General features: G+C 39.6%; 1 protein-coding gene across 2 annotated transcripts in view; it reads left to right on the plus strand.

Moving 5' to 3' along the window:
- SMOC1 (SPARC related modular calcium binding 1) overlaps positions 1 to 27,871 on the plus strand; it is a 67,049-nt gene that overhangs the window by 14,445 nt on the left and 24,733 nt on the right. Inside the window, exons 2-6 of one of the 2 annotated variants that reach the window (XM_083607258.1) lie at positions 164 to 335; positions 6,767 to 6,879; positions 13,393 to 13,492; positions 14,764 to 14,811; positions 26,012 to 26,101. In XM_083607258.1, the coding sequence (XP_083463384.1) occupies positions 164 to 335; positions 6,767 to 6,879; positions 13,393 to 13,492; positions 14,764 to 14,811; positions 26,012 to 26,101 (523 nt within the window). The remainder of the gene's footprint in view (positions 1 to 163; positions 336 to 6,766; positions 6,880 to 13,392; positions 13,493 to 14,763; positions 14,812 to 26,011; positions 26,102 to 27,871) is intronic. The other variant, XM_083607259.1, reaches the window with a different exon arrangement.

A 27,871-nucleotide genomic window follows, 5' to 3' on the forward strand; every position in this document is an offset into this window, starting at 1 on the left:
CCATAGCTGATGAACCAGGCAAAGCAAGGAAGAATATCTTCAGAGGGTATATATGCAAACATATTACTAACGCTAGAAAAAAGTAAACAAAATGTATTAAAATTCACAGTACTTCATTTTTTTTTAAAAAACATATATTTTACTTCCTATTTTTCACCTTTAGTTTTTAATAAGTGATCGTGACAGAGACCCGCAATGTAACCTCCACTGCTCCAGGTCCCCAACCAAGCCCCTCTGTGCTTCAGATGGCAGGACGTACGAGTCGATGTGTGACTACCAGAGAGCAAAATGCAGGGATGCAAGCCTGAGTGTGGTTCATCGAGGCAGATGTAAAGGTAAGGAAATGAAAGTGGCTTTATTGACAATGGTATGGGAGTGTTTTGTCTTTTTTTCAAACTGTAAGTTGATTCTTGCATTGCGCTAGATAAGCACCTCCTAGGATTATCTGTATTTGCAAATAACAGTTTGTTGAGGAGGAAATGGCTAGCATTATTTATTTCAACGATTTATATACAGCTTTACACTGTATTCTTCACATGGTGCATATTCATTCATTCATTCATTCATTCATTCCCTGCCTTTTCCCCTGACAGAGCCTCAAGGCGCTTAACAGATAAAATAAGATAGCAAAATTATATTAATAGAGTGTGAAGGGATAAAAGTGCACTGTGAGTGAGTTTATTTTACAGGCTATATTTCATTCACTCCATTTTGGTACCTCTGCAAGGTGTCGTCCTGCTTTTCTATTTTCAGGTTCTGTTTTCCTCCCTTAGAGCTGTTTCTTTTTCACCTCAGTGGAACAGCTATGCATTTCCCCAGATGTAGATGACCAATTGTGTAACTGTTCAGTAGCTTGGCCACTGATATGAATTGCTCTAGACATTTTCTTTTTTATGGTCTGAAGGTCCTCTGGAGGATCAACTTTATTTTTTTTTCATCAATACATTTTTATTCAAATTTTTGTAAATAAACAGATTCTTATAAATGTAAGGTACACAAATAAACATGCTAATAAATCTTACAATATATGTACATATCTTTCATTTACATAGTTTATTATATCCCTTCCCTAAACAAACAAACAAAAAACCTTTGGACTCCCCTCTACCCTTTTGGTAAGTATCAAATAAGAATTCTATAATCATGTACTTTGTTTTTAAACTTATATATTAGCTGCTGTTAGCGTTACTCCATCCCCGCTAATATCATCTACAAATTATTTCCAATATATTTCCAATATTTATTCCAGTTTTTATGAAATTCCTGTTCATCTTGATCTCGTATTCTTGCTGTTATCCTGGCAAGCTCTGCATAATTTACCATTTTAAGCTGCCATTCATTTATATTAGGTATAACTTCCGTTTTCCAGTTTTGAGCCAACATAATTCTTGCGGCTGTAGTGGCATAGAGAAATATTATCTTATCTTCTTTTTTGATTTCTTTACCCAGAATTCCTAACAAGAAGGCTTCGGGTCTTTTGGGAAATGTATATTTAAGAATTTTTTTAAGCTCATTATATATTAGTTCCCAAAAACCTTTCACTTTATTGCATGACCACCATAGATGATAGAGATCGCCCTCCGCCTCACCACATTTCCAACAACTTTTGTTCTTTAATCTATACATTTTGGCCAATTTCACCGGTGTATGGTACCACCTATATATCATTTTCCATACGTTTTCCCTCAGTGCCGTACACGCTGTAAACTTTATATTTTTATTCCATAATTCCAGCCATCTTTCAAATTCAATATTATACCCGAAATCTATCGCCCATTTGGTCATTGCCTCCTTCACCTCCTCGTCTTTTGTATACCACTCGAGTAGTATATCATATATTTTAGACAGTATTTTACTCTTGCCTTCAACAACCTCCACATTAAACTTAGATTTTTTATCCTCAAAACCTGCCTTCTTTTTGTCTTCTTTTAGCAAATCATTCACCTGGTGGTATTGCAACCAACCAGTAAGTGAGTCTTTTATTTCTTCATATGGTCTAAGTTTAATACCTTGTTCTGTTTTACTTATGAGATCTTCATAGGTAACATTTTTCTCTTCCATATTAGATTTCTTGATAGTTAACACCTCTGTTGGTGAGATCCACCAGGGGGTCTTCCTTTCCAATAAGTTTTTATTTCTCTCCCATACCTGAAATATTGGTCCCCTGAAAATGTGATTTAGAAAGCCCTTGTGCACCTTCACCTTTTCGTACCATAGGTACGAGTGCCACCCGTACCTATTATCAAAGCCCTCCAGATCCAATATATCTCTATTTTCCAGTCTAATCCAATCTCTTAACCATAGTAGACATGCCGCTTCATAATATATGCTCAAATCCGGTAGAGCAAAGCCCCCTCTTTCCTTTCTATCAACCAATATTTTCATTTTTATTCGTGGTCTTTTTCCCTGCCAAACATACTTCCCCAGGGCTCTCTGCCATTCTTTACATTGTCTTAAACCTTTGAGTACGGGTATAGTTTGAAATAAAAACAGCATTCTGGGGAGAACATTCATTTTCACCACTGCTATCCTCCCCAAGAAGGATAGCCTCATTCTCCCCCAGATTTCAAGATCTTTCTTAATATTCCTCCAAGTGACCTCATAATTGTCTTTATAGAGATTAATGTTCTTTACCGTAATCCACACTCCAAGGTATTTCACTTTCTTAGCTGTCATAAGTCCCGTCCTTTGCTCTAAATCTAACATTTCTTCCTTTGTCAAATTTTTAACCAACATTTTAGTTTTGTTCTTATTGATCTTAAGTCCTGACACTGCACCAAACTCTTCAAATTTTTTTAAAGCTTCTTTTACACTGTGTTTTGGGTCTTCCAGTGTTAATACAATATCATCGGCAAAAGCTTTTATTTTGTGTTCCTTCTTTCCTACTCTGACTCCTTTAATCTCTGTTGTTTCCCTTAATCTCTTATTGAATATTTCCAATACTATTATAAATAATAAAGGAGACAGAGGACAACCTTGCCTAGTCCCTTTAAATATATCAAAAGATTCTGACATAGTATTATTTATTATGAGTTTTGCCTTTTGTTCATGATAGATTGCTTCGATACCTTTTCTAAATTTTTCTCCCATCCCCATCATTTCCAAGCTTTTCCTCATGAACCCCCATGAAACATTATCAAATGCCTTTTCGGCATCTATAAATACCAGGGCGGCCTGCTTATCTATTCTCATATCCAGATATTCAATAATATTTATCACATTTCTTACATTGTCCCTCAATTGTCTCCCTGGAAGGAAGCCCGTTTGATCTTTATGAATTCTATTATTTAATACCTTTTTTAATCTTTCTGCCATTACGTCTGCGAACAACTTATAATCGTTGTTTAGTAACGAAATTGGTCTATAATTCTTCAGCTCCAACATATCGACCTCTTTTTTAGGAATTAAAGTAATATATGCTTCCTTCCAGGTGTTCGGGATCCTCCCCTCTTTTAAGATACCATTCATCACTTCGCATAGAATTGGGGATATTTGATCGCTTAATGTCTTATAATACTTAGCCGATAAGCCATCCGGCCCCGGCGCTTTTCCAATTTTCATCCTTTTTATAGCCCTTTTTATCTCTTCTTGTGTAATAGTCTGGTCTAGTAACTCTTTTTCTTCTTTTAAAATCTGTGGCATCTGATATTCTTGCATAAAGCAGTCTATTTCATGATCTGTTTCTTTGCCTCTTTTGTATAGTTCTTTGTAGTACTTCTGGAAAGTCCTTTTTATTTCTTTTGGTTCTTCTACAATCCTTTCCTCCATCCTTTATCTTACTAATCATGTTTTGTTTCCTTCTTTCTCTTATTTGCCATGCCAAGTATTTCCCTATCCTATTGGCTGATTCGAAATTTTTCTGTTTCATCATTTTTATTTTCCATTCAATTTCCTGATTAATTATTACTGAAAATTTGGCTTGTAATATCTTTATGTTTTGTTTTACGTTCTCATCACCGGGATTTATAGTTAATTTTCTTTCATTTTCCATAATCTGAGTTAGAATTTGCTCTTTCTTTTTCTCTTTTTCTTTTCTTAATTGACTGTTTTTCTGGATCAGGAAGCCTCTCATGACTGCCTTTCCTGCATCCCACACTACCTCTAGAGCTGTTTCCCCATTTAAATTCCATTTGAAGTACTCTTCAATTGTTTCCTTAGCTTTAGTTACTATTCTTTGATCGTTGAATAAAAATTCATTCATTCTCCATCTACCTATTCTAGTATCTTTGCCTTTTATCTCCATAGATACCGGATTGTGATCAGAAATAGTTTGTGCTAGAATTTCGCATTTGCTTAAATTCTGCGTCAATTCCTTCGATATCCAAATACTATCTATTCTCCCCCAGCTCTGCTTGGGGTTTGAGAAGAACGTATACTGTTTTGTAGTAGGGTTTTTGAATCTCCAGGCGTCAATTAATCCTATATTGTTAACTAGCTCAAAAAAGGATCGGGGTAGTTTCCCTTCCTTAGTCTCTTCCTTTTTTGTTGACTTGTCCAATTTCGGTGAAACCACACCATTGAAATCACCCATTAATATCATTTTGTGATCCATCCATTCCATTAACTTATTACCTAATTCGAGGAAAAAAGCTGACTTTTTATCATTAGGTGCATATATTCCAACCACGATTATTTTTTCTCCTTGAAACACCATCTGTACTACAATCACTCTCCCTTGATCATCTTTATACAATAACTCAGGATCAAATTTTTCTTTTATATATAGTACCACACCTCTTTTCTTAACCTTATCGGCAGTCACAAAATCCATCCCTAACCTCTTATTACTCAAGATTCTCCTGTGTTTATTTATTACATGAGTCTCTTGTAGACAGATTAGGTCAAGGTTCTTTTTCAATAGCGTGTGAGCAATCTGATTCCTTTTATTTTTATTGTTCAGTCCATTCACATTCCAAGTCAGAATTTTTAAAGCCATCTATTATAAAGTGTTTATAAATTGTCAAAATCTGTGTGCAAACTACTTTTCCTTGTCTTCTTTCTCTACTTCTTCTCTTTCTTCTGTTAAGTTTACCCCTCTTTCTTCTTCTTCCGACCCCTCCCCCTCGTCCCCTCCCCCTGCCGCTCCTCCGTCTCCTCCCCCTCCCACTATCTTTCCGAAATCCTTCTCGTATCTCCTTTCAAATTTTTCCAGTTCTGAGGTGGTTGACAGTTTGAATCTTTTTTCCTTGAAATAGAATGAAATGCCTTCCGGAAACTCCCATCTATATAGGACCCCGTTTTTCTTCAACTGACTAGCTAATTTTTTATAAGCATCTCTCCTTCTAAGAAATCTCAAAGGAATCTCTCTAAATATAATAATTGAGTTTCCTTCAATATATAACCTTTTGCTGTAGTTCTGTTTCAATATTTCATTTCTTATATCCAGCGAGTTGAACATGGCTATCACATCACAACGCCGGCTGAAAGAAGGCCATCTAGACAAGAAGAGGGGAAGGAGGGGAAAGAAATTAAAGACTATGATAGTTTGATGGCCGAAATAAGGAAAGAATTTAAAAATAATGAACATTATATAGAGAAAAAACTATTAGAAGTACAAGACACTCTAGACAAGAAATTGGAAAGGGTGGTGGGTGAACTGACAGGAAAAGTTAAAGATATATCAGCAAAAACTAAGGTACTTGAGGATTCAATGAAAAGGGTGCAAAAAGATACGAAAGACAGTAAGAAGGAGGTGGACAGGATTAGAATAGAAATTAAAGAGATAGGAAAGATACAGGAAGAACTGCTGGACAACATGGCTATGACACAGATGAGACAAAGTCAGTCTAATCTGAAATTTAGAGGAATACCGGAGAATCTAAATGAAGACATTAGATCTATAATGGTCAAAGAGTTAGCAATCTGGTTAGATAAGAAGGAAGAAGAGATAAATTACTCTTTAGCAAATATTTTTCGGATAAGATCTAAATCGACTAAAGTTAAAGGGAAAAAATTGCCAGGGGATGGAGGATCAACTTTAACCCTTCCCTTTACCCATAATAATGCCTCTCCATCAGATTCTTCTCCTGCCCTTCCCCCGCTGCCAAATTGCAGCATAGGAGGCAATAATGATTTGGAGTTCAGTGATGGGGGTGGAGTATTTAACCCCCTCCCCCGTATAATGGTTTCAATTTAAAAATTTCCTCCCATCTAGGGGTAGGGGATAAATTTGCTTCTTTACGCATTTAAACCTGACTCCATCTAATTTTCACTTTCTGAAAGAATATGTGAACAAATAAGCAACTATCATTCAAAATTCATGCTTACCCGAATTTTGTGATGTTCTCCAAACAGATGGTAAAATACATATTTTGATCAGCAGAGAAATGAAATTATTAGCGAACATAAATATTAGCAAAAATGCTTATAAATGTGTACATTAGTCAAAACTGCTTATACAAATATGGTAAGAGAAATTTGCACTAAAATGCTGATGAATGTTCGTGAGGATTTTTCCTCCTTAATTCACAAAAGGCTTAAAAATGTGGAGACCTGAGTTTAAGAACTGGAAGCAGAACTGAAATGGACAGCTCTTTCTGTTCCTACTACCAACAACTGGGGCTGAGCTAAGGGGGATCTCCACTTGGCAGCAAAATGTTGTTTGGGTTCCAAAACATTTGAAGCAGAGCTGCTATTCTGATTCCAGTTTAAAGCAGAGCAACAATGATTGGTTGCTGCTAAATAGCCCATGTGTGGAAGCAGCAATGGGTGGTGTCTTGTATTGCCTGCTGCTACTTGAATTCCTAGTGGATTTTGTCCCCTTCAGATGCTGGTCAAAGCAAATGCAGAATAGAAAGGGCTCAAGCTCTGGATCAAGCAAAGAAGCCGCAAGAAGCAGTCTTCATTCCAGAGTGCACTGAGGACGGAGCATTCACCCAAGTAAGATTTTCATCTAGATTCTTGTTTCTTTTTGTTGAGAAGATGCATGGAATGGATAACTTGCAGCGCCGTGTCTGTGCACGTGCGTGATGCACTTTGGCGCTTCTGCGCATGTGCAAGTGGCGAAACCCTTTTTGGTACTTCTGGGTTTCCCGCGGTCCGTAACCTGAAAATGCATAACCCAAAGCGCCTGTAACCCGAGGTACCACTGTATAATAAAATATATGGGTCGGATTTAACATCTATATTCAATATTTGGAAATAATTTTCAGACACCTGTGCTTTTTCACTACCTAGTCAGAAAAGCTATTGCTCAGTGACCTTTTTTAAAAAATAAGAACCTTAACATTCTAGCATGTCTGTATTTACAGACACTGTATGTTTGTTTACATGCATGTGCCCATGTAACTCACTTGGCTGTGCTGAGAATTCCTTAACTATAGCATCCTCCCAAGCCTGGATTCTTTTTTTCTCTTGGAAAAGTGTTTTCCCGAATACAAAATGAATGTTTTTCTTCCTATTGCCCCTGCCCTCTTGTTATTCAAAGAGCAGGGGGAAATGTTTATCTTTCATTTCTTGTCTGTCCTTTGATGTGATTCCTTATCAAAATGCCTACTTGGAAGGGGGTCAGTGGGCCTTAGGAACAGCAATGCTTTTTTCCTTTTATTTTTTAGCTTTTGCTTGTAGAAAAACTGAAATGTCTCAGCTGTTTTAGCTCTGTATCAAATATTTTAAAGCACATCCCTAAAATTGAAATGACTGTTCTACATACTGCTGCACTCACAAGGGAGTAATCTTATTGGGCCGACACTGCAAGCTGAACAGAATTAGCTACTCGTAATTCTACCTTTGGAAGTCTGCCTCCTCCATTCATGCCATATTGCAGTTCTTGAAGATTTCACTAATCAGTACATCTAGAACACACACTGAAGAGTTCTCTTTGGTTGTCCCAACACAGTAGAATTCTTTTCCTCTAGTGCTCACCAAATCTGGGTATATCAAGCTATTGTTTGGGTAAAAAAAGTTTTAGTTTAGTACTTCATATTATAATCTGAAGTCATATAAGGGCATCAGCTCATGGGGTCTGGTTAGTGCCTGGATGAATGACTGCCTGGGAACTACATGCATCCTTTGGTTCCATCATGAAACAGAAGTGGGATTTAAATGTGTTCAAAAGACAGACAAATAATTACTTCAGGCTTTTCTTCTTCTTTATTTAATTTGTATACCATCTTTCATCTGAACATCACAGGGCAGTTTACGGCATAAAACACAAAATACATAACACAATAACAAAACAAAAACAAAAAAACAAAACTGATATCCCCACACATTTAAAAGGCCATAGATTGTTCTTCACCCAGGCCTTGGGCTGATTAAAAAATATTTTTGCTTAGTGCTTAAATATATGTAATGAAGGTGCCAGACAACCCTCCCTAGGGGGGAACATTCCACAAGCCTTAAATCCTTAAGGATAACCTTATAGTCCATTATGTCCCCACAGACCTCTACGCCCTATACTCCATGTATTGTATATATGCTCCCTTCTTAGGCTGGCATATATTTACATCTGAGTCTTTCTGTGTACCCAGGAACTCTGCTTTCTATACCAACTATACATTGGTAAAAACATAAAAAAAATTCCTTCCAGTAGCACCTTAAAGACCAACTAAGTTAGTTCTTGGTATGAGCTTTCGTGTGCATGCACACTTCTTCAGATACTTCAGATATATTCAGATATATTCAGATATTCAGATATATTCAGATATTCTTCAGATTCTTCAGATATATTGGTAGGAGAAGTGAGATTGTACATGCTGTTTCCACTTTCAACCATGATATGTTCAGCTTCATGTTTGCATATGAACTCCAGTTTGCATGTCACATAGTTGGGAATCATGGAAAAAACTAGGTTCCTAATCACACAGGTATACATTCAATTGTACATGTGCAAGCTGTACTGACAGCATACCTGACCCCCACTCTTCCTCTGTACAGGGCTAGGAACAGTTAGGCAGACACACATACCTGGTTCTACCAGCCCCACCAATCCTACTCTGTGAAGTTTGCTACAAGTATTTTATAATTCTGAGAACACTGCTTGGCAGACACCTTGGAGCGAATACACCCCCCCCCAAACCATCACACTCCCCATGCAGTTCAGGCTACCAGTATTAGATTTCTGTACCACCGAACTTTTTGAACATGGCCTCTGATTTCCTAAGTTGTTACAGGACAACAGCTGCTGTATTTTAGCTCTGAGAAATGATGTAGGAGTCAGTACGAGGGAAGAAGGGCAGGCACAGACTTCATTATAGCATGAGCTCCTGTTGGCAGCATACTAAGCCATATGATTAATCCTGGCCAGTTCCTGTATTTTCCATACACATACAATTCTGTGTTTTCCCTTCGCCAGAAGATGGAGTGGAAACAAATCGGCCCTTGATTTGCCTCTGTCAAGTTATAATGGACGATCCTGCCAGCTTGTTAAAATGTTTATGTAGTCCTTTGAAACCTCATTCTGGCATCTTCAGTGAGGAACTGAACAGACCTCAACAAAGGCCCCATTCTCCCAGAGGAGCCTGCCAGTGGCTACAGTTTTAATGTTTTCATATTCTAATGGTTTTTATGGGTGCAGGAATTTATTTAAGGGCCCACTGGTTGAAGTGTTGGCTTTTGTTCTATTTCACACACTGTAATTGATGTGTCTGACGTAGGGGTGGGGAGGGTCATAACAGCATTTCTAATTAATTTGGGAAATGGTGACAGAGCAGTTCTGTTGTGCAATATTTCCTGCTATTTGGTCAATTTGAGCTGGGAGCTTTTAAGCTGTGTGTTTATCTAAATTTGACAAAGACAAAAGCAAATTTGACAAAAAGACAAAAGCTTGTGTAGCATAAGAGTTAAGAACATGAAATATGAGTGTGGTATAGTGGTAAAAATCATGAGCTATGAGCTAGGGTTAAGGATGAAGGAGATTTTGGCTGTTGCTTGCATTTTAATGAGAAACTGCTTAATTCACACTTCTCAAACCACTATGGAAACTGAAACACCGCCATCCTTTGAAATGTGCAGTTTTCTGAATTTTGTGATTCAGTTCTCCAACCAAATGTTATGCCCCAAAGTTCATATAATATGGGGAAATGGGCACAAAATGTTTTATATTTAGGGAAATTGATTTCAGAAATGCATATATTAATCAAAATGCACAAAAATGTGTTTATTAGTAGAAATTTTCACTAAAATGCTGATGAATTTCCATCAGGTTTTTAAAAAAATGATCACAAATTGCTTCACAAAATTTGTAGAACTGAATTTATAACTGGGAAAATGAGGAACTTGGAGAATTGAAATGGTCAGTCCACAGTTGGCATGTTCCATTCTTTGTTCAGCTGTAGACTTTCTGGATGACTTTAAGCAAGACGCTTTCTGCCACCCTCATCTCTAATGTGGTGATCATTTGGTTGTGATTCAAAAAGGCTTGTAAGTTTTATTTATAAAAAATAAAGACTGTTGTGCTTGAGCTGTATTTCTATAGTTGACAATTTTGAATATATGGAGAAATAAAGGAATTTGAGGGGAGGCAGAAAAGGTTAAATGGGGATTGTAATGAAGATGACCAATCAATGAAAGTTGACAGTGTGATGCAGCTTTCAGTAAATATCCTTTTAGAAAAACAAAGAAATGCTAAGAGCCTGCTGAATCCAATCGAAGGCCCATCTGGTCCAACTTTCTGTTCCCACAGTGGCCAGCCTGTGGCAAGCAGAACTTGAGTACAACAACACTTTCCCCACTTGTGAGTTACCAGCGATTCAGAGGCATACTGCCTCCATCAACAGAGAAAGAACATAGTCACCATGGCTAGTAGCAAGCAATAGCCTTATCCTCAATTAATTTGCCCAATCCTCTTTTAAAGCCATCCAAGTTAATGGTCAACACATGTGGTGGCAAATTCCATAGGTTAACTGTTTGTTGTATGAAGTACTTTTTGTCTGTCCTGAATCTTCCAACACTCAGCTTATTATGAGAGAGGGAGAAAAGCTAGCACCAGCACAAGTTTCAGTATTTCTCCATCCTGCAGAGGTAAAGAGAATTCACAATGCACAAGCATGCACAATGAGAGAGCAGGCTTTTTCAGTGGTTTTCAGTGTCCATGGAGGCACAGGTCAAATCTGTATCCAGGGCAGCTGTTTACCAGCTCCATCTGGTACGTAGGCTGAGACCCTATCTGCCTGCAGACTGTCTCGCCAGAGTGGTACATGCTCTGGTTATCTCCCGCTTGGACTACTGCAATGTGCTCTACGTGCGGCTACCTTTGAAGGTGACCCGGAAACTACAACTAATCCAGAATGCGGCAGCTAGACTGGTGACTGGGAGCGACCGCCGAGACCATATAACACCGGTCTTGAAAGACCTACATTGGCTCCCAGTACGTTTCCGAGCACAATTCAAAGTGTTGGTGCTGACCTTTAAAGCCCTAAACGGCCTCGGTCCAGTATACCTGAAGGAGCGTCTCCTCCCCCATCGTTCTGCCCGGACGCTGAGGTCCAGCTCCGAGGGCCTTCTGGCGGTTCCCTCACTGCGAGAGGCCAAGTTACAGGGAACCAGGCAGAGGGCCTTCTCAGTAGTGGCGCCCGCCCTGTGGAACGCCCTCCCATCAGATGTCAAAGCGATAAATATCTACCTGACATTCAGAAGACATCTGAAGGCAGCCCTGTTCAGGGAAGTTTTTAATATGTGACATTTTAGTGTATCTTTCATCTTTGTTGGAAGCCGCCCAGAGTGGCTGGGGAAACCCAGCCAGATGGGCGGGGTACAAATAAATGATAATAATAATAATAATAATAATAATAATAATTATTATTATTATTATTATTATTATTATTATTATTATTATTATTATTATGTTATATGCACAAGCAAGGGGCTGCCTGTAACTGATCTTCAAACATTATTGTAGATTGTATTGGTCATTTTTGCTAGGCTTTTTTTAAAAAAATACAGTTTAAAAAAGAAATTGGTCAATTAAGAGTATGCATCACACTTTCCCTAAGTTTTTGATTGTTTTGGCAGTGCCATAGCTCAGTGCCAGAATACTTGCTGTGTATGCCGAAGGTCCTTGGTTCAATTCCCATTATTTCCAGTCAGTAGGATAGGATTAGGTACCAAGTGATATGAGCTGCTGCCTGTCCTAGTGGACAATATTAGAACAGGGGTCACCAACCTTCTTGGGCCCATGAGCCCACTTGCAAATGAGAGAAAGTGTTGTGGGCACCACACCACACCCCGCATTCAGGTAAGTACTGCAGTCTGTTCTATTAGTTACAATAGAATGCTTTTCTCAGCAGCGTTGGGGGCAGGGGGTGAGGACTGTGCATGGGCTACAGAAAGCCTTTGTGGGCTCATTGGGGCCCCAGGCTAGATGGACCAATTGTCTGACTCCATATATGGCCAGGTTCATATGACTACCAATCTTTGGCAACATCCCATTCATATGGGTTTCATGAACTGCTGCAATCAGGCATTTTGCCAAAGGATCAATAAACCTCTTGTAGTCTGAAATAAATCCAGCAAGTCAGGAGCTGTGTTGCTTCAGCTTTTTAACTGATTTGTGTTACTTTATTCCGTTTAACTTTATTGCTTACTTATGTTAATCTCTAAGATCTTGACAAAAGCTAGTCATTTGTCTTGCATCTGGTCTTGTGATAATATTACTGTGCGAATTCCTCTACTGTTTCTTTCATGGAGGGTTTGCCCTGTTCCACTAATACGTAACTGTGGCTTGACTTCCCTGCCCTACTGGCAAAGCTGAGGAGCTATCCAGCAGGTTAGGGAGCAGGTCTGCAGCAAGGTTCCTCATGCAGCAGTGGAGCTGTCCAGCCAGAGAGCCAAAAAGAGCTGAGCGGAGTTGCAAGAGGCAGTGAGCAGCTGAGTCATTTATAGCTATCCCCAGAACCCTAGTCTGAAGCATGTGCTGGTTCTTGCTTTCTCCTCCTGGCTAGGGCTCATGTTGTGAGGGTTTGTGCTGCCCGATATGCAGTGCAGCAGCTTCTTGGGCTCATCTCTCTGCTATTGTGGCTGATTGAGGATGGTCTGCAGCTGGGGTCTGTGACCTTCAAGATGTGTCTTCTCTGTTTTTCCTTCTCTTCCAATGTGTGCTAAACTTGCTCCACCTATTTTTGCAGTAACTGTCTCTAATTTGTTTGAGTAGGCCAGAGGCTTTATATAAATTGTCTGATTTTGGTTGCTACCTTCCTGCTAAGGACCAGTTATTCTTCCTTTGTTTGCATATAAATATTGTCTAGACTGGGAGATATAACCATTAAATTAAAAAGTGCAAAACAAACACTTTTCTCATTTTCCTTGAAAACATTTATTCCTTAAACTCTAATGGTTCCTTAATGTCTCTAATTGTACAAAAAATTCACATTCACTTTGGGTTATTGGATGAGCACAGGTTGCAGGTGGATTCTGGGAACCCTGTAACCAGTAAGTTTCCTCTTTTCCAAACAGGTGCAGTGCCATACCTATACCGGATACTGCTGGTGCGTCACTCCAGACGGCAAACCCATCAGTGGTTCTTCTGTACAGAACAAAACTCCTGTATGTTCAGGTACTGAGGGCTGAGAAAAAATGATTGCTGCTTTTGATGCTCAGATAGGAAGAGAAAGGGACAAGCATTTTGGCTTTTAATTCAAAGGTCTTGGACCCATTCATGCAATGCAAAATTAGTCCTACACTCAGGGAATTGAGATAATAGCTGCTAATAGCTGCTCCATCTTGTGGCCAGGTCAATCTTCAGTGCTGCTTGAAAGCTGTCATTCATTCACAGCTCATCTTCATTAGATGTTGCCAATGGTTTTGACCATCAGGTGAAATGAGTAGAAGAGAGTAACACAGTTTGAATTTGCTCCGCGTTTTTGGGTTAAGATAATTGGCATTCATTGTTTCCAGCATGTGCTCTAGCTTGGGCACCTGTAAACATATGATTCTCCATTCAATGACACATTGCTTTATAACTCTTTGGGTATCAAACCAAATATATTTTTAAATAGCCTCTTGATGCTGTCCGAGTGGCTTCTTTTCCATGAAAAATAAATTTTATGTTAGAATAGATACTTGTCAAAAGAGTTGGTTAGAACAGGATTTTTTTAGGGATGAAATACACTGAATGGGTTTAGGCCAAACCAGACTTCAGAAAACATTTGTAATATTTTACAAACCGGACCTTCTATCTCCAGCAAGCATCTTGCCTTTCTTTTCTCTTTCTCTCTCTCCCCCACCCCATTCTGTCTATCCTAAATGGTGGGCACAATAGGATTCCATGGGGGGGGGGCAGGTGCCTGACAAACCAATATCTGTTGCTGGCAAAAAACCTTGGAGACTAAAATACAGCTACTAGGCAGTGTTTTTTAGGAATCTTGACAGAAGGCCATCTGTGGTCTCCTGCGCCAGTCCAGGCACTGCCCCCATCAACCAGCTCTTGTATCTGTCCATGAAGTATCTACCACCTGCCTATCAACACATTTCATTCTGGCCATACAGTCTGTAACGTCATCAGACCAGATTGCAATGCTCATATTTCAGGGGAACCCCTTCCTCTGTACTATCTTGCAGATAGTAAACTTGTATCCTTCAAACTGGATTCTACAAAATGACTGAGCCAGTACAAAAGTGGCTAGAGAAGCAGCAAGATTTGGACACATGTGTTGGGACAGTTGCTTGTAATTTTTTATTATTTTATTTTTAGAGCATGGCATCTAAGGCAAATGGGCCAAATTTGTGCCAATGGATTTGGCTGAATTTGTTGAGATTGTATATTTGCGACTGCTTTGCCCATGTCATCTCTTAAATAACAGAATTATGTGTTTCCTTCTCTTTAAGGTTCAGTAACTGACAGGCCTTTAGGACAGGGTAATTCTGGCAGAAAAGGTGAGTGGAGTTCTATGCTCACAGAAGTGGGTTTTGTTTTGTTTTCCGATGTAGGGCTTTCCAGTCATTTTCCTTAAGTCATGTTGGAACTTCTCATAATATCAAAAACATTACTATAATGCAAATGGTGCCATGGTATCAAGTTCTGAGTCTTAAGTTCTGCTTTCATGAGGAGAAGACGGCATCTGATAAGAGTACATAAAAGCAGAAGCTGCAGGATAGTCCTCATGAATTGTGTTAATCTTGAGTCACCCTCCTGAGTTATCCTAAGATTGAAAGAGCAGAAGACTGGCATGGTCAGCACAGATCTATAGCAATGCTGAGCCTGCCTTTTAAATTATGGGCCAGCTGTTCCCAAGTGTAGGATTTTCAGAGGTGCTGCACATTGGCCTAATGTAAATTCTCACTGTGATGTGTGAGATCATTGCCTTGTTTTATTTATTTATTTATTTGAAATTCAGCAGGGGAATAATCAGGCCAAAACTAAAGCACTGTTGAATTATACAACTTCATTCTGCCTTGCACTTTCTATGAGAAAGTTCTACACCACCTGGCAGAACGGTTCTGAATACTTTTTACAAGCAAGATTACTAGTACAGTCCACCAGCTTCTCACCTTGGTATAAAGTACTTAAATGTTGTAGGAATACACAATGTTGAGGAATAACTTGAGTTAACTCATATTTTAGGTGACACCAGCTAGCCTTCCAGAAGGGCGGGGGGAGCCGGAAGATTAATTTTGCATTCTTTTTTCTGCATTTTTGTGTTGAGGGAAAATCTCCCATACCACCATACTGTTTTCGCCTTTTCACTTCAGATGTAAAAACTCTATTGTTGCATTCAATTTCATAGGAATTGTTGCATACAGTCAAGCGTGCCTAAAAGAGGCAGAAGAGCTAGAGATGGAACACAAGTGTCGGCTTTTGCAATATGCGCTGTCAAAATAAGGACTATAAAACTGGAAATCTGAAATAGATTAGTAGGGATATTCATCCTTCCTCGAACTCCAGCCCAACAAGCAGAGCCCTGTGAGGCTGATGGGAGTTGTACTCAAGCATCTGGAGGCCACAGAGTTGTGGTAGGCTGATACAGATGCTGTAATGTTTCTGATTTAGCTGCAATATTCATTTAACAAATTCCGTCGGTGAAAGCCTGGGCAAGGATTTCCATTTGTGAAATAGGGCTTTCCTCTCACCTCCCAGTGCACCTCTAGAAACTGGCTTGGATTCCTTTACTTCTGTTCTAGAATGACTGATTATAGTGTTGAGGTTCTTTTATCTGGAGTTTTAGAAAACGTGATCCTGCCTTTCCAGAAATTGAGTGAGGAAAACAATGGATACTTTTGGAATATGGCTGCCCAGTTGTAAACCTTTAAGATAGGTCTGCAGGCATTCCGTACATGGCTAGTTCCCTGCGTTCCACATCTGTAAGATGCATCTTCTGATGCTTGTCCTCACTAGTTAACATGAGGGAGTGGGTATGCCCAAGACAATCAAGCCAGGACTGCTTGAAGTAGTGGGAGTTTGGGTCCTTTGCTAGACATGCCATTAAATACCATGTGAAACCAAAATATTATAATCGTCTTTTGGTTCAGGGAGAGGCTCTTGAGGAAGGGAGTGATGCGCTTAAGGAGGAAAGTGCAATACTGGGCTTAATATTCCTCTGTGATCTGCTAATTCTTTCATGCATCCTTCAGCAAGAAATCCATTTTTCACTAGAGAAAAATTCATTTCAGTTTTCCACCCTGCCTTTTCCCAAGCTCTTTATTGAACTGATAAAACATTTGCCTCCTTCTGTAGTGGCATTGGGGTGTTGATCTCACTGAGATCTGGGCAATGTCTTTAAAAAAAACCTTTTTTTTTTTAGGCTTTAGATTTTTGATGTTTAAAATGTTAAATTTTGTATATTGTATTGTTATAAAGTGCTCTTCTACACTGTTGGTGAAAAGTAGAATATAAATTTTAAATAAGAAATCTGTCCATTCTAAGCTAAATTGTCTGCTGTTTTGCAATTTGCCTTGTCAAATATGTTTGTTCAACCCTGTGATTCAGCTTCCGTCACCTTGAAAGTGAGAACAAAAACTGAGGTTTATAGAACCTCTTGTTCATGCATCTGCAGTCTTGGATTAACCACTTATGACCTTTAATCCTTCTCATATGTGGTTGATGCAAAGCAGATCAGATCAGCTCTTTTCTGCCATGTGTTGAACGGTGAATTGACTGAAGCTTGACAATATTTTTATGTGTCTCCATTCTTCTGGCACTGCCCTTGCATTGAACTTTCCCATTTGTTTGTCTTGCTATTAGTCCTGAAAGTAAATTGCCAGGTGTTGTTTCTTTAAAAAAACACACATCCCCAGTAGTCATCAAAATACTTTTTTTCCTTGACAAATCATTATTGAGAGAGCACATTTCTCCCTTAACCTCAAAGGGATACACGCAGAACAAAGCTTGCATGTTCCTACACCATCCAAAAAGTGTGCACAAGTCTGTGTTTTATGCAGTTTGGGGATAGTAGAGAGAGTGGGAGAGAATTTCTCCCACCCCTTAATAAGCCTACCTTCTGTAAATGCGTGCTAACGTTTGCAGGTATCAAGCATCCAAAGGACAATCAAATCATAGAAGTGCTACAATTTCCATAGTGATTCTATGGATTAGAAATTGCATAAATGACTTCCCCCTTGGCTTGAGTGAAGGCTTTGAAGATGGTTGAACTGCCTTGAACTCTGTGATCTGGCTTTGAATATGGTAGTCACTGTTCTTTCATTTTTGGTCTATAAAACAATTCAGCCTCCATACCCCAATTTTGAAAGTGCAGCATGATTTTGTTTTCTGCTTTATATTTTACCTGATCTTTATTTTCTTACATTTTTATCCCACATTGATTCTGTCAGTGAAACCCCAAGATGCATGTGGATCCTGCAAAGACAGCTGTGCAGGCACTAACCAGACCCTCACCTACTTAGCTTCAGGAAGGGGGTGGCCACCTGTGCCCTTGGTTCTTCCTGGGCCAGATTCAAATAACAAGTCCTGCTAGTGGAAACTTGCATGACATCCTCTAGTGCAGTGGGGCTTTCCACTTCTCTCCTCTCCCTGCAATCCAGCCCCCCCCCCCAATTTGGGGAAGGGTTAGAAGAACCCCCAGAACATCACATGGGAGGAGAAGAAGGGAGATTATTCCAGGAATGCTTGTACTGTATTCCTTAGCACTACATTGAATTCCTTCCTCTAATATGTTACTTCACTTCATACTTTTTGATTCTGTTTTATTCTGGTCACATTTCCTGCCTGATCATAGATAATCCAGGATACCTTCTTCTCTGAGCTTTACCTGAATCCACCACCTGACTTGTCAAATTGTGTTTTTTACAATCAGTTTTTGGTCTTCACTGTTCCCTGTCAAAAGTATTAAGTCATATCTTTAAGATGCAGCCAGTATCTCTCCCCCACACACACCTTGGAGAGTCAGCAGAGGCTGTTCCATCCTGTTTAGGTTAACAGCATCATTGTACAGTCTATAACCAGGTTAGCTCACATTCCTTTAAATGTGAATTTCCTGAATATCTAGGTTGAGAGTTAGCACAATATAGTCAGAATATTTTTTTTAAGTGTGGAAGGCAAACAGGTGCATGCCTCAGGCACTAAATCATCCACTGTTGACTCAGTGGGAATCTAGCAGTCCACCTTTGTGATGGTTAGCAAATTCCAGAAGTTCCAGAGTCAATGGGTAATCCTTTTGACTGCATATGGAGAGTCTTTTCACAAAATGAATTGTTTATTAAACTGAAATGTGATGTGATAATTCTTTCCTCAGCAGGGCTTCAATTCCAATGTAAGATCACTGGTCCCCCCCCCACCCCGGTTAAGTGAATAGGCCAGCAATTTAAAAGTGGATGCAGCTGGGGAACTCAAGAGTTTGTACACTAAGCACAAGAGAATTCATGCCACAATAAATATTGATCTTTAAGATTCCCTGAGACTCTTGATCAGTCACTAGTATGTGTGAGTTCATAAAGACTGGAATCATTCTGAATATCTATTTTCAGAGGAGAAAGCCTGGGACAAGAATAACAACCTCTTGCACTGATTCTGATATGTATACAGCTGGAGTTTTAGAAGAAAAGGATGTGCAGGTCTTAGAGATGACAAGAAAAAAGAACTCCATTGAAAATTATGGGACTGTATGTTCTATTCTTGAAAAGGCTCAACATTGTATGTCTCTTGGAATTTTGTATCAAGCTTTTTGACTATTTGCTTAACTTGTTGAATGTAGGTAAGAATGGTTACATTCATTCAAGAAAAATAAGAATCTGTGTGGTCAGAAGTCTCCTTAAAGCCACGTTGATGGCCACTGAGAATGAGTTGTCTTTCTTTTTCTGCCTTGGATGGCTGCAGAGTGGCACAACAAAGCGGAGGAGAAGCTTGCTAGGATTCAGGATATAGTTTTTATTTATTCGCCCAAAAATAAGACTTTTAAGTTTTGGCAATGGACATTCGTTCATTAGGCAACTAGAGGGAGAGACTTTTATGTTCCCCACCTTTGGTCCAGACAGTGATGACTACATAGGAAAAAATAATAAGATATTATATATTAGGGAAGTTGATACTATTGCTGTGGGTGGGGGTAAAGGCAGTAAACCTAGTCTGCTTTTGTGATCCTGTCCAGAGAGGTATGTGGCATTTATTAGCTAACAGTTGCACTAAAGCAAGAAAGTGGGCTTATTAAACTTAATTCCACCTAAAATTTGGACTGGTGCTAGCGTGTTGCTTCTTTTTTACCTTCTTGCTGAAATTGTTATGAAATGGACCATGAGATGATTCCAGGTGACTCCTTCCATCCCGCTGAGGCCCTCTACTTCTTCATTGTGACAATTTTTTTAATAGTGTTTTTTGAGTGTGGAATTGTTCAGCTGATTGATACCTGTTGAACTTGGGTTGTTGCTTCTAGTTGAAATTGTTCACTCTTCACTTCGAAGAAAAGCAGTGTCAAAAGAGAGCATAACACAGTGATTTGTATGTGTGCCGTTCTCAGTCTGTTATTCACCCATCCCTTTATTTTCACCCTTCCCATTCTCCCCCTCCCTCTCTCTCCCCCTACTCTCTCTCTGCCCCTCACATGCAATACAGACATAGCTGACGAGGTGTCCATTCTCTTCTCTGAGGAAATGAAAAGGCATATTGTAAGCCCGAAAACTCAGTCTGGTTGTCAGCCAGAAATTAGTTCTCTAAAGAAGACGACGGTGGGAGGGAGGGAGGGGAGGAGAGGGATGAGAAGAGAAAAGTACACTTTGCAATAGTTTTGCCTAGGTTCACTGCACATGGCTGGATATGTGAAGGGGGTATTAAGGGTCCTAAGCATGCAGGTTTCAGAAGGAAGGCAGATTGTGTGTCTGGGAGGAATTAGGCAAAAAATTTGGACTATTTATTTAATCCTCTCAAGCAGTCTTTTTCTTCTTCTCCCCCTTCTGTTTTTCTTTTTGTGTTGAACAGACTGCTTTACAGGGGGGCACGTGTGGTAATTAACACATGCAGCTGTAGGGCTTCCACCATATGGTTGAATTTCAAATGGCCATTGATCTGGGAACTCACTGCATTACCCACCCCCACTCTGCAACCCGAAGCCTTGAAGATGTGAGGGAGGTTTTATGGAGAGACTTTCCTTGGGAGAGAGAGAGATTGCTGGGCTGAGCAGAAAGTAGCTTAAAGGCACAGGGTGTTCTCTCAGGTGCCTTTAACTGCATTGAACTACTGAAAACGTGCATTAAATAGAACAACTTAGGAGGCATATGTTAAAAAGACACATTAATTATAGGCTTTGCTTACATGAAATCAATGGCTCCTTTTCCTCCCTTCATCTCTTCCCACTATTTTCAAAGAGGAACCCTGAACTGGGATTTGACCCTGGAACTCCCTGGTCATAGTTCCTTTCCAGACTGGTCATTGTGCTTATCGAAAGGAAAGTCCTTTATCTGCTTCAATAGGCAACAATATATTAACGTGTCCCAGTAAAGGAGTGTGAGAGAGTTACTTGTTTGTGAACACACCTGCCTGGTTATCCAGGAATGGTAGTGCAAAATGGCTATTGCATTGGGTTGTGTCAAAAATTGTACAGAAAGCTTTGGTGAGCGATTTCACCATTAGACAGAACAGGGATAAGAGTATCTATTTCACGGTGCATTCCCAGCTAAATGGCGACACTTTCATGCTACTTATTGATGCTTATAAAATTGTGTGTATTAGAAGTTGATTGAGACAAATGATTTAAGACACATGCGACATGTAATTGTCCAGACAGGTGTTCTGTATATCTGCATTAGATCACTAGCACTAACAAACATCTCTCCCTCTCTGTGTAGACAGAATTGTGTTGGTTATCATACTTCAAGATGTACAGGGCTAAGGATGGAAGAAAGCATGCCTAAATTGATTTATCGTGATGGCATTTACTGAACTGAAAACTCGCCCATTCTGTCAAGGTGAGGCTGCCAATGCCAAGCCTCTCCTTTCCATCCTCCATCAGCTACAAACAGAAAAAAAGGGAAGAGCAGTTCCCAGAACTGATCCTATTCTGCCATTTCTGAAAAAGACCTTCAGGAGGAGGTGGTGTTCTCGTTGATCCTGTTCTCCGCAAATGAAGCTACATCTAGGCCAGGAAATGTTTCTTGACACTGTGTTTGGAGATGCGTTGGCTAAACCAGTCCCATTGCAGACCAGTAACACCAAGGGACCACCACTGGAGGACAGGAGAGTGCAGTGAGTTAGTGACAGTGTGGCTGATTGACCAAAACCTAGGAGTTGGCATAAACTGATATTACACATGCCTTGCAAATTTCCTTTAATCGTGGACGGTATCTCTGGATGACACATTCTGTGTGTCTTTCATACTTTTAATTAGATACATAAATTTTCTTGTCCCGGATGAAATTTGAAACCTAACTTCCCTTGGTATCCATGCCAAAGGGTGGGAGAGAAGAAAAAGGCTTCCAGACATGCTTATTAAACTACCTGTTTGCACCCAAGCCATTCTTTAAATGCTATCTAAAGCCATACAAAGGGAAGCGGGTGGCGCTGTGGTCTAAACCACAGAGCCTAGGGCTTGCTGATCAGAAGGTCGGCAGTTCGAATCCCCGCGACGGGGTGAGCTCCCGTTGTTCGGTCCCAGCTTCTGCCCACCTAGCAGTTCGAAAGCACGTCAAGTGCAAGTAGATAAATAGGTACCGCTCCGGCAGGAAGGTAAACGGTGTTTCCGTGCGCTGCTCTGGTTCACCAGAAGCGGCTTAGTCATGCTGGCCACATGACCCGGAAGCTGTCTGCAGACAAATGCCAGCTCCCTTGGCCTATAGAACAAGATGAGCGTCATAACCCCAGAATCATCCACGACTGGACCTAATGGTCAGGGGTACCTTTACCTTTAAAGCCGTACAGATTAACGGCAGGTTTGCAATTGGACAAATTAATAGCAGGGTTGCAAGTGGGATGTGGTTTTGTACCCTTGGTGGTGTAGAGTGGGTGGGGTGCTCTGTATCAAGATTTCAAGAGTCACGGTTTTCAGAGCAGTGCCAGAGTGATGCAGCTTGTAAGAAAAACCCAGCAGCAGCGGGCCCTTTTGACATATCCTTTTTAAAGGGCTGCTTCCAGGAAGAGGGGATGCTTTGTCCGTGGTCAGAATAAACGCATTGTACACCCAGACAATTAACTCTTCAAGTGACTTGCCAACCTCTTTAAAGCCACTATACTCTCCTTCGGTCTATCCCCAGCTCTATTCAAACACTTAAGCACACCATCTTTGTTTTGTTTATTATTCAAAAAAAGGGAAAAAAAGTCCTTCACAGGAATAGCTGGAGCGGATCAACATTGTCCTCTCAGTGGCATTTATCTCCAGCCAGCAGTGAATGTGTCAATCAGGAATCAAAAAGCCAAACAGAAGAGGCTTTGAATCATGTCATCAGGGGTCGAAGTGACTTCCAGCTGTCTGTGCAACACCAAAGAACTGTGCTGTCTTTTGCAGAAGTATACTGGCTTGACGATATTAGATCACAAAGTCTTTGAGGAATATTCCCCAACCTCCTTCATACTGATGCACCTGCAAGGGAGATATTTGGGGTGGAGGAAAGGGAGGGAGACTAATGTATTCCAGAAAGTCTCATTTCTGCTTGGTTGAAGATTCCTTCAGCATACTGTTGCAATTAGCATTGGCAGTGTTTTGTAAAAAGCAGGCACCGTTTATTTCAGAAGTGTGCAATTATCTCTCAGGTTGGAGTTCACGATGGCCTTGAATGTTGAAGCATTTGGATTCTAACCAAACATTTTTATGTTTATAGTCTTCTAGTCTGATATCTGTACAGTGAATTATAAAGCAGACCCCCTTTTATGAAAGCCCTTTAAAACTAGAATCAATACTGCCTTGTCTTAAGTAACATATCATTTCCACGCCCCTGTAAGCAGGGTGGTTTATGACATAAGAATACAAAAGGACATGACAAATACATAATATAACAACAGCCCTCTCTCACAAATACATTTAAATGACCCATTGGAAGCCTTCATTTCCTATCAAGGCTTTTTTATCCTAGGTCCCGTCTGCATTTTACATTCAGAGCACTATTATACCATGATTATATCTGTGACTTTTCAATATAAGCCAAATAATTTGATATCATGTTAGCTTAGATTAGGTTTATTAATTATATATGTCCCTTCCAAATCAAAAGCTCTAAAGCAATTTACAACTAAGTAAAAAATAATAATGCAATATTCATAATACAAGGGTAGGAGGGTTTTCTGTGACTAAAATGGAATGTATCTTGTTTTGCAACTGTTAGTCTTCCGGAATGTCACTTGTTCCAGACATAAAAAACAAAAATGGACCTGTCAGATGTATCTCACTGAAGAATGTGTGTTTTAATTTAGTGAAATCTGTCTTTGGTGTTACCAAGTAACAAGGGTGAAAAATTTATTATTATTTATATTTATTTATACCCCGTCTATTTACCAGTTCATTACAAAACTACATCGTTTGAGGAAACCAGATGCCCTGGTTTCTCTTTATTCCGCATCAAATAATTACTCAGTACTGATTTAGTTATTGGCAGGAAAAACCCCTGAAATCTTTTATTTCTAATAGAAGTTACGGAAGCAGGCAGCACTGTTTGGTGAGCATGCAGAAACTGATGGGATTACAGTTCTGCGCTTTTGATCAGCAACTGTTAATCCAGCTATGGGAAACATCAGCCCAATACTAGATAAAGTTAGTTGCACCTAAATCCTGCTGAAATGAATGAGAATCTTTGGAGAACACTTTCTGATTAGAAAAAGTTAGTCATCTTGTCGCTAATTAAAATGAGGAACACTGCTTAACAACTTGGAAAGCATTAAGATCGGCTTCTGTAAAACAACAGCTTTAGCTTAATTGATTTTAACTGCAACTAACTTTCTTCTGTATCAGCACTATACGGCTTTAAGCTTGTTTTCTCAGTTAACTGGTTAGGGCTTTATTTTTCTTACCAAGTTGTAATCAATTGTTTTTTAAAAATGTGATTAAACTTTTAAGAGTTGAATCACATACCCTGGTTACAACTCACAGCCCCATAAAATACTGCCCTTGCATCTCCCTTCCCACCTTGACATTAACCTCATTGGGTCATATGTTTCTTCCTTCATCTGCTTCCTGTTCTTTTTATGTGGAATTCTGTATGTTGGCTGGAGCAAGGATGATATTTCTCCTGTTTTTGGAAACTCTGCTTTTAGGATTACTGCACCTGGAAATTCAGCAGTGGTAGCTTACCAGTTGATGAAAACTGGGCAGGATTTTTGTTTTAAATGTTGCATAGCAGTTCATCATATTATACTATGGTTTTGTAACTGAGATTTTCTTTCTGTATATCTTGTGTCAGGACATGAGGACACAGAACATGTGACAAGGTATTTAAAGCCACAATATGCTGTAAATGTCCCCAAATTCTCATTATGTCACTTCTTTTTATATGCTTACATGACCCAGCTAAGCAGACAAACTAATGCTTTTTATGGTTTTATTTTTGCACATTGTAACTTTTTATTTATTCTTATAGCACATACGTAATACAAATACCAGTAGAGGAGATAAACAATGGCTACTTTTCATTGATGACATGTATGTCTGGACCAGAGAGCTCAAACTCTAGATCCAAAGTCTTCTGACCTCAAACCCTTTCCCCCCTTGAAATGAGATAATGGGGTTGTAAGTTTAGGCATTCATGGGCTGAATCAGTCAGAGCATGACTCTGTCCCCATTTGCTTCATCCTGTGGCCAGTTTTCAAAAGATTATTTTTCTTCATGGTTTTAATTTGTTTTGGATTTTACTAGGTTCAAGCATTTATGAGAACTGCTTCATTGTTATCTTTGCACTTGGAGAATTTCAGAACAAGGGAGGCCAATAAGAACACATTTCTTCTAGACACTCTTCTGTTTTAGCTATGTTGGTATTGGTGATTTGCCAATGTAAGCATTAGATACAATATGGCATACTAGTGATTGCAGCCTAATTTCTGTGCAGCAAATTGTGATGCCAGATTCCATGCTGATAAGATTCAGAAAACAAGATATTTCAACAACCATGAAAAGTATAAAGATGAAATATATCTGGAAGGCCAACCATTTTAGCAAACAGAATCTTAGGCCTAGTTTTCATATCCATTACTTAATATGGCGGCCTTGTGCTGACAGGCTTCTCTGAATTAACCTTTTGGCACAGTGAGATGCGACTTCACCTGCTCATATACTAGCCCATCGTGACATCTCATGCTCCCAAGCCTTCAAGTTGTGATTTGTGCCACGTATTAGTGTGATCACCACATCCAAGAAGCAGGGAACCGCCATATAAAGAATAGGTAACTAGGGCCACAATGAATAAACTAAGCCCATCTGATCCAAATGACGGCCATTCTTGCCACGCAACCTTCCACAATACACCAAAAAGGAGAATGTTCTTTGGTTTTGGTCAATGCAATGAATGTGAGGGATGACAAAAAAAAAAGACCATTCTGAAAATGATTTTAATAATTCTCTGCTATGTTATTCTTTAAGCAAACTCCTTAAAGTACGTTGCCTTTTGTGTTCTTATTCTTGTGATTTTCTCTCTGATGGACTTGGCCGGGCCATGTAAAAATCCCAATCATTCAACAATACTGGAGAGTAGATAGTATTTACCTCAATAATGGTAGTTTCTTTTCGATTCTTTTTAACTCTCAATTCAGATGATGGTTCGAAACCAACACCCACCATGGAGACCCAGCCTGTTTTTGACGGAGAAGGTAAGAACCTCAGAGACGTTTATTCTCACGTAATATGTGTCAGCCTAGTATTTTGTTATCCCATAAGAAAAATGCCTACCGCCACATCACACGATATATTTGATTTGGGTGTTAATTTTTTTGCATAACTCTGGATATTGGGTTGCTTGGAACAAATGCCAGTGTCAACTGGGTTCACTGCCATATCTGGGACTATCCATTTCTGTAATCACGATGTGACAATAGAATTCGTTTACAGCCAAGTTTGCACCTCTCAATAACAACAGCAACAAAAGATAAGAGGAAATATTTGGAAGGTCTACCACTTCCTGCATGTGACGCCATGTTTAAGAAAAATAGGCCACTTGAAATATAGGCGGTGGACAACTTGGAAACAAGGCTACTGGTAAATACAAAATAGGAACACATTATCAGATCTTTCACTTCATTTGTTGAGATATCTCTATATCTCATACCTCTCCTGGTATGCCCCGCAGAGGACCTTAAGGTCCATGAATAATCATAGTTTAGAGGTCCCAGGCCCTAAGAAAGTTAGATTATCCTCCACCAGGGCCAGGGCCTTCTCAGTGATGGCTCTGACCTGGTGGAATGCTCTGTCCCATGAGACCAGGGCCCTGCAGGATTTAACTTCCTTTTGCAGGGCCTGTAAGACAGAACTATTCTGCCTAGCTTTCAATTTGAACCTGGCCTGATCTTTTGTTTCCCTTCCTTCCCTCTCCCTCCCCTTTTTGTGAAGATTGCCCGCTCTGGGATCCCACAGCTGGTTCTCCCCTGGTCTCCTCGCTGGCCCAAGTGGGACTAATTTAGCCAGCTAGCCCTGGTGATCAACTAATGTTTATTGGATGGATTTTCCCCCTAAATTGGTTTTTGATTCTTGATTTTATTGTTATTTATGCTTTATACCATATTTTATGCTGTTTTTGTTTTGTTTTGTTGTGGCATCAATGAAGTGTTTTAAATTTGTTGTTAGCCGCCCTGAGCCTGGTTTCCTGAACCAGGAAGGGCGGGGTATAAATAACAATTTATTATTATATTATATGTGGAATTACATCCTTTTATGGGACTAAGGGACAATCTTATACCCACTTACCTGGGAATAAGTCCCATTGAACTCAGTGAGATAGGCATCTGAGTAGACATACATAGTACTGTGCTGGAAAGTGGCTTTTCAAATTGATTTGCAATTGCTCCCCATATTGGTGAAAAAGAGTTGCTGGTATCCATACTGAACAAGAGCAAAGCTGCCAATTTGGTCATCCCTCCTGTGTTTTACAGAATTACTTGAGAGAGCCTTTTAGTTGCTTAGGTGCTGATTAGGACTCTTCTTCTGCTGAGCTACATGTTCTATGGACTGTGCAGCATTTTCTCTCACCATACCTATTCTGCTTTGCATATAAAATGAGAACCTCACTTTCCACACCCAGTATGTTGGTTTGGGGTTTAGTTCTTTAGAAATCTGTGAAACTTGCAGGTATGCAGCTACCAAAAGCCTGAATTTTAATTTTTTTAAAAAAATGTTGTAATATATGGGTTGAGAATTTTAGTTGCACTAAAATGGTGACTGGTTCTGCAAAAACATGCTGTTCTTGTTTTGTGAACACACAGAGAAAGAGAATTAATAGGCAAAATTCCTGAACTGAAGTAGTTCTGCGGTATAGATTTGTGCTACCATTATTAACTACATCTTTGAAAATCAGGTTATTGGAACTTGAACACCTACTAAACTCCCAAACACTTGAAAAACTGAGATCAAGTGCCTTGTTCCTGGTT

The sequence above is a fragment of the Podarcis filfolensis genome (assembly GCF_964270895.1).
Source record: "Podarcis filfolensis genome assembly, chromosome: 1".
In the NCBI taxonomy this organism is placed as follows: domain Eukaryota; kingdom Metazoa; phylum Chordata; class Lepidosauria; order Squamata; family Lacertidae; genus Podarcis; species Podarcis filfolensis.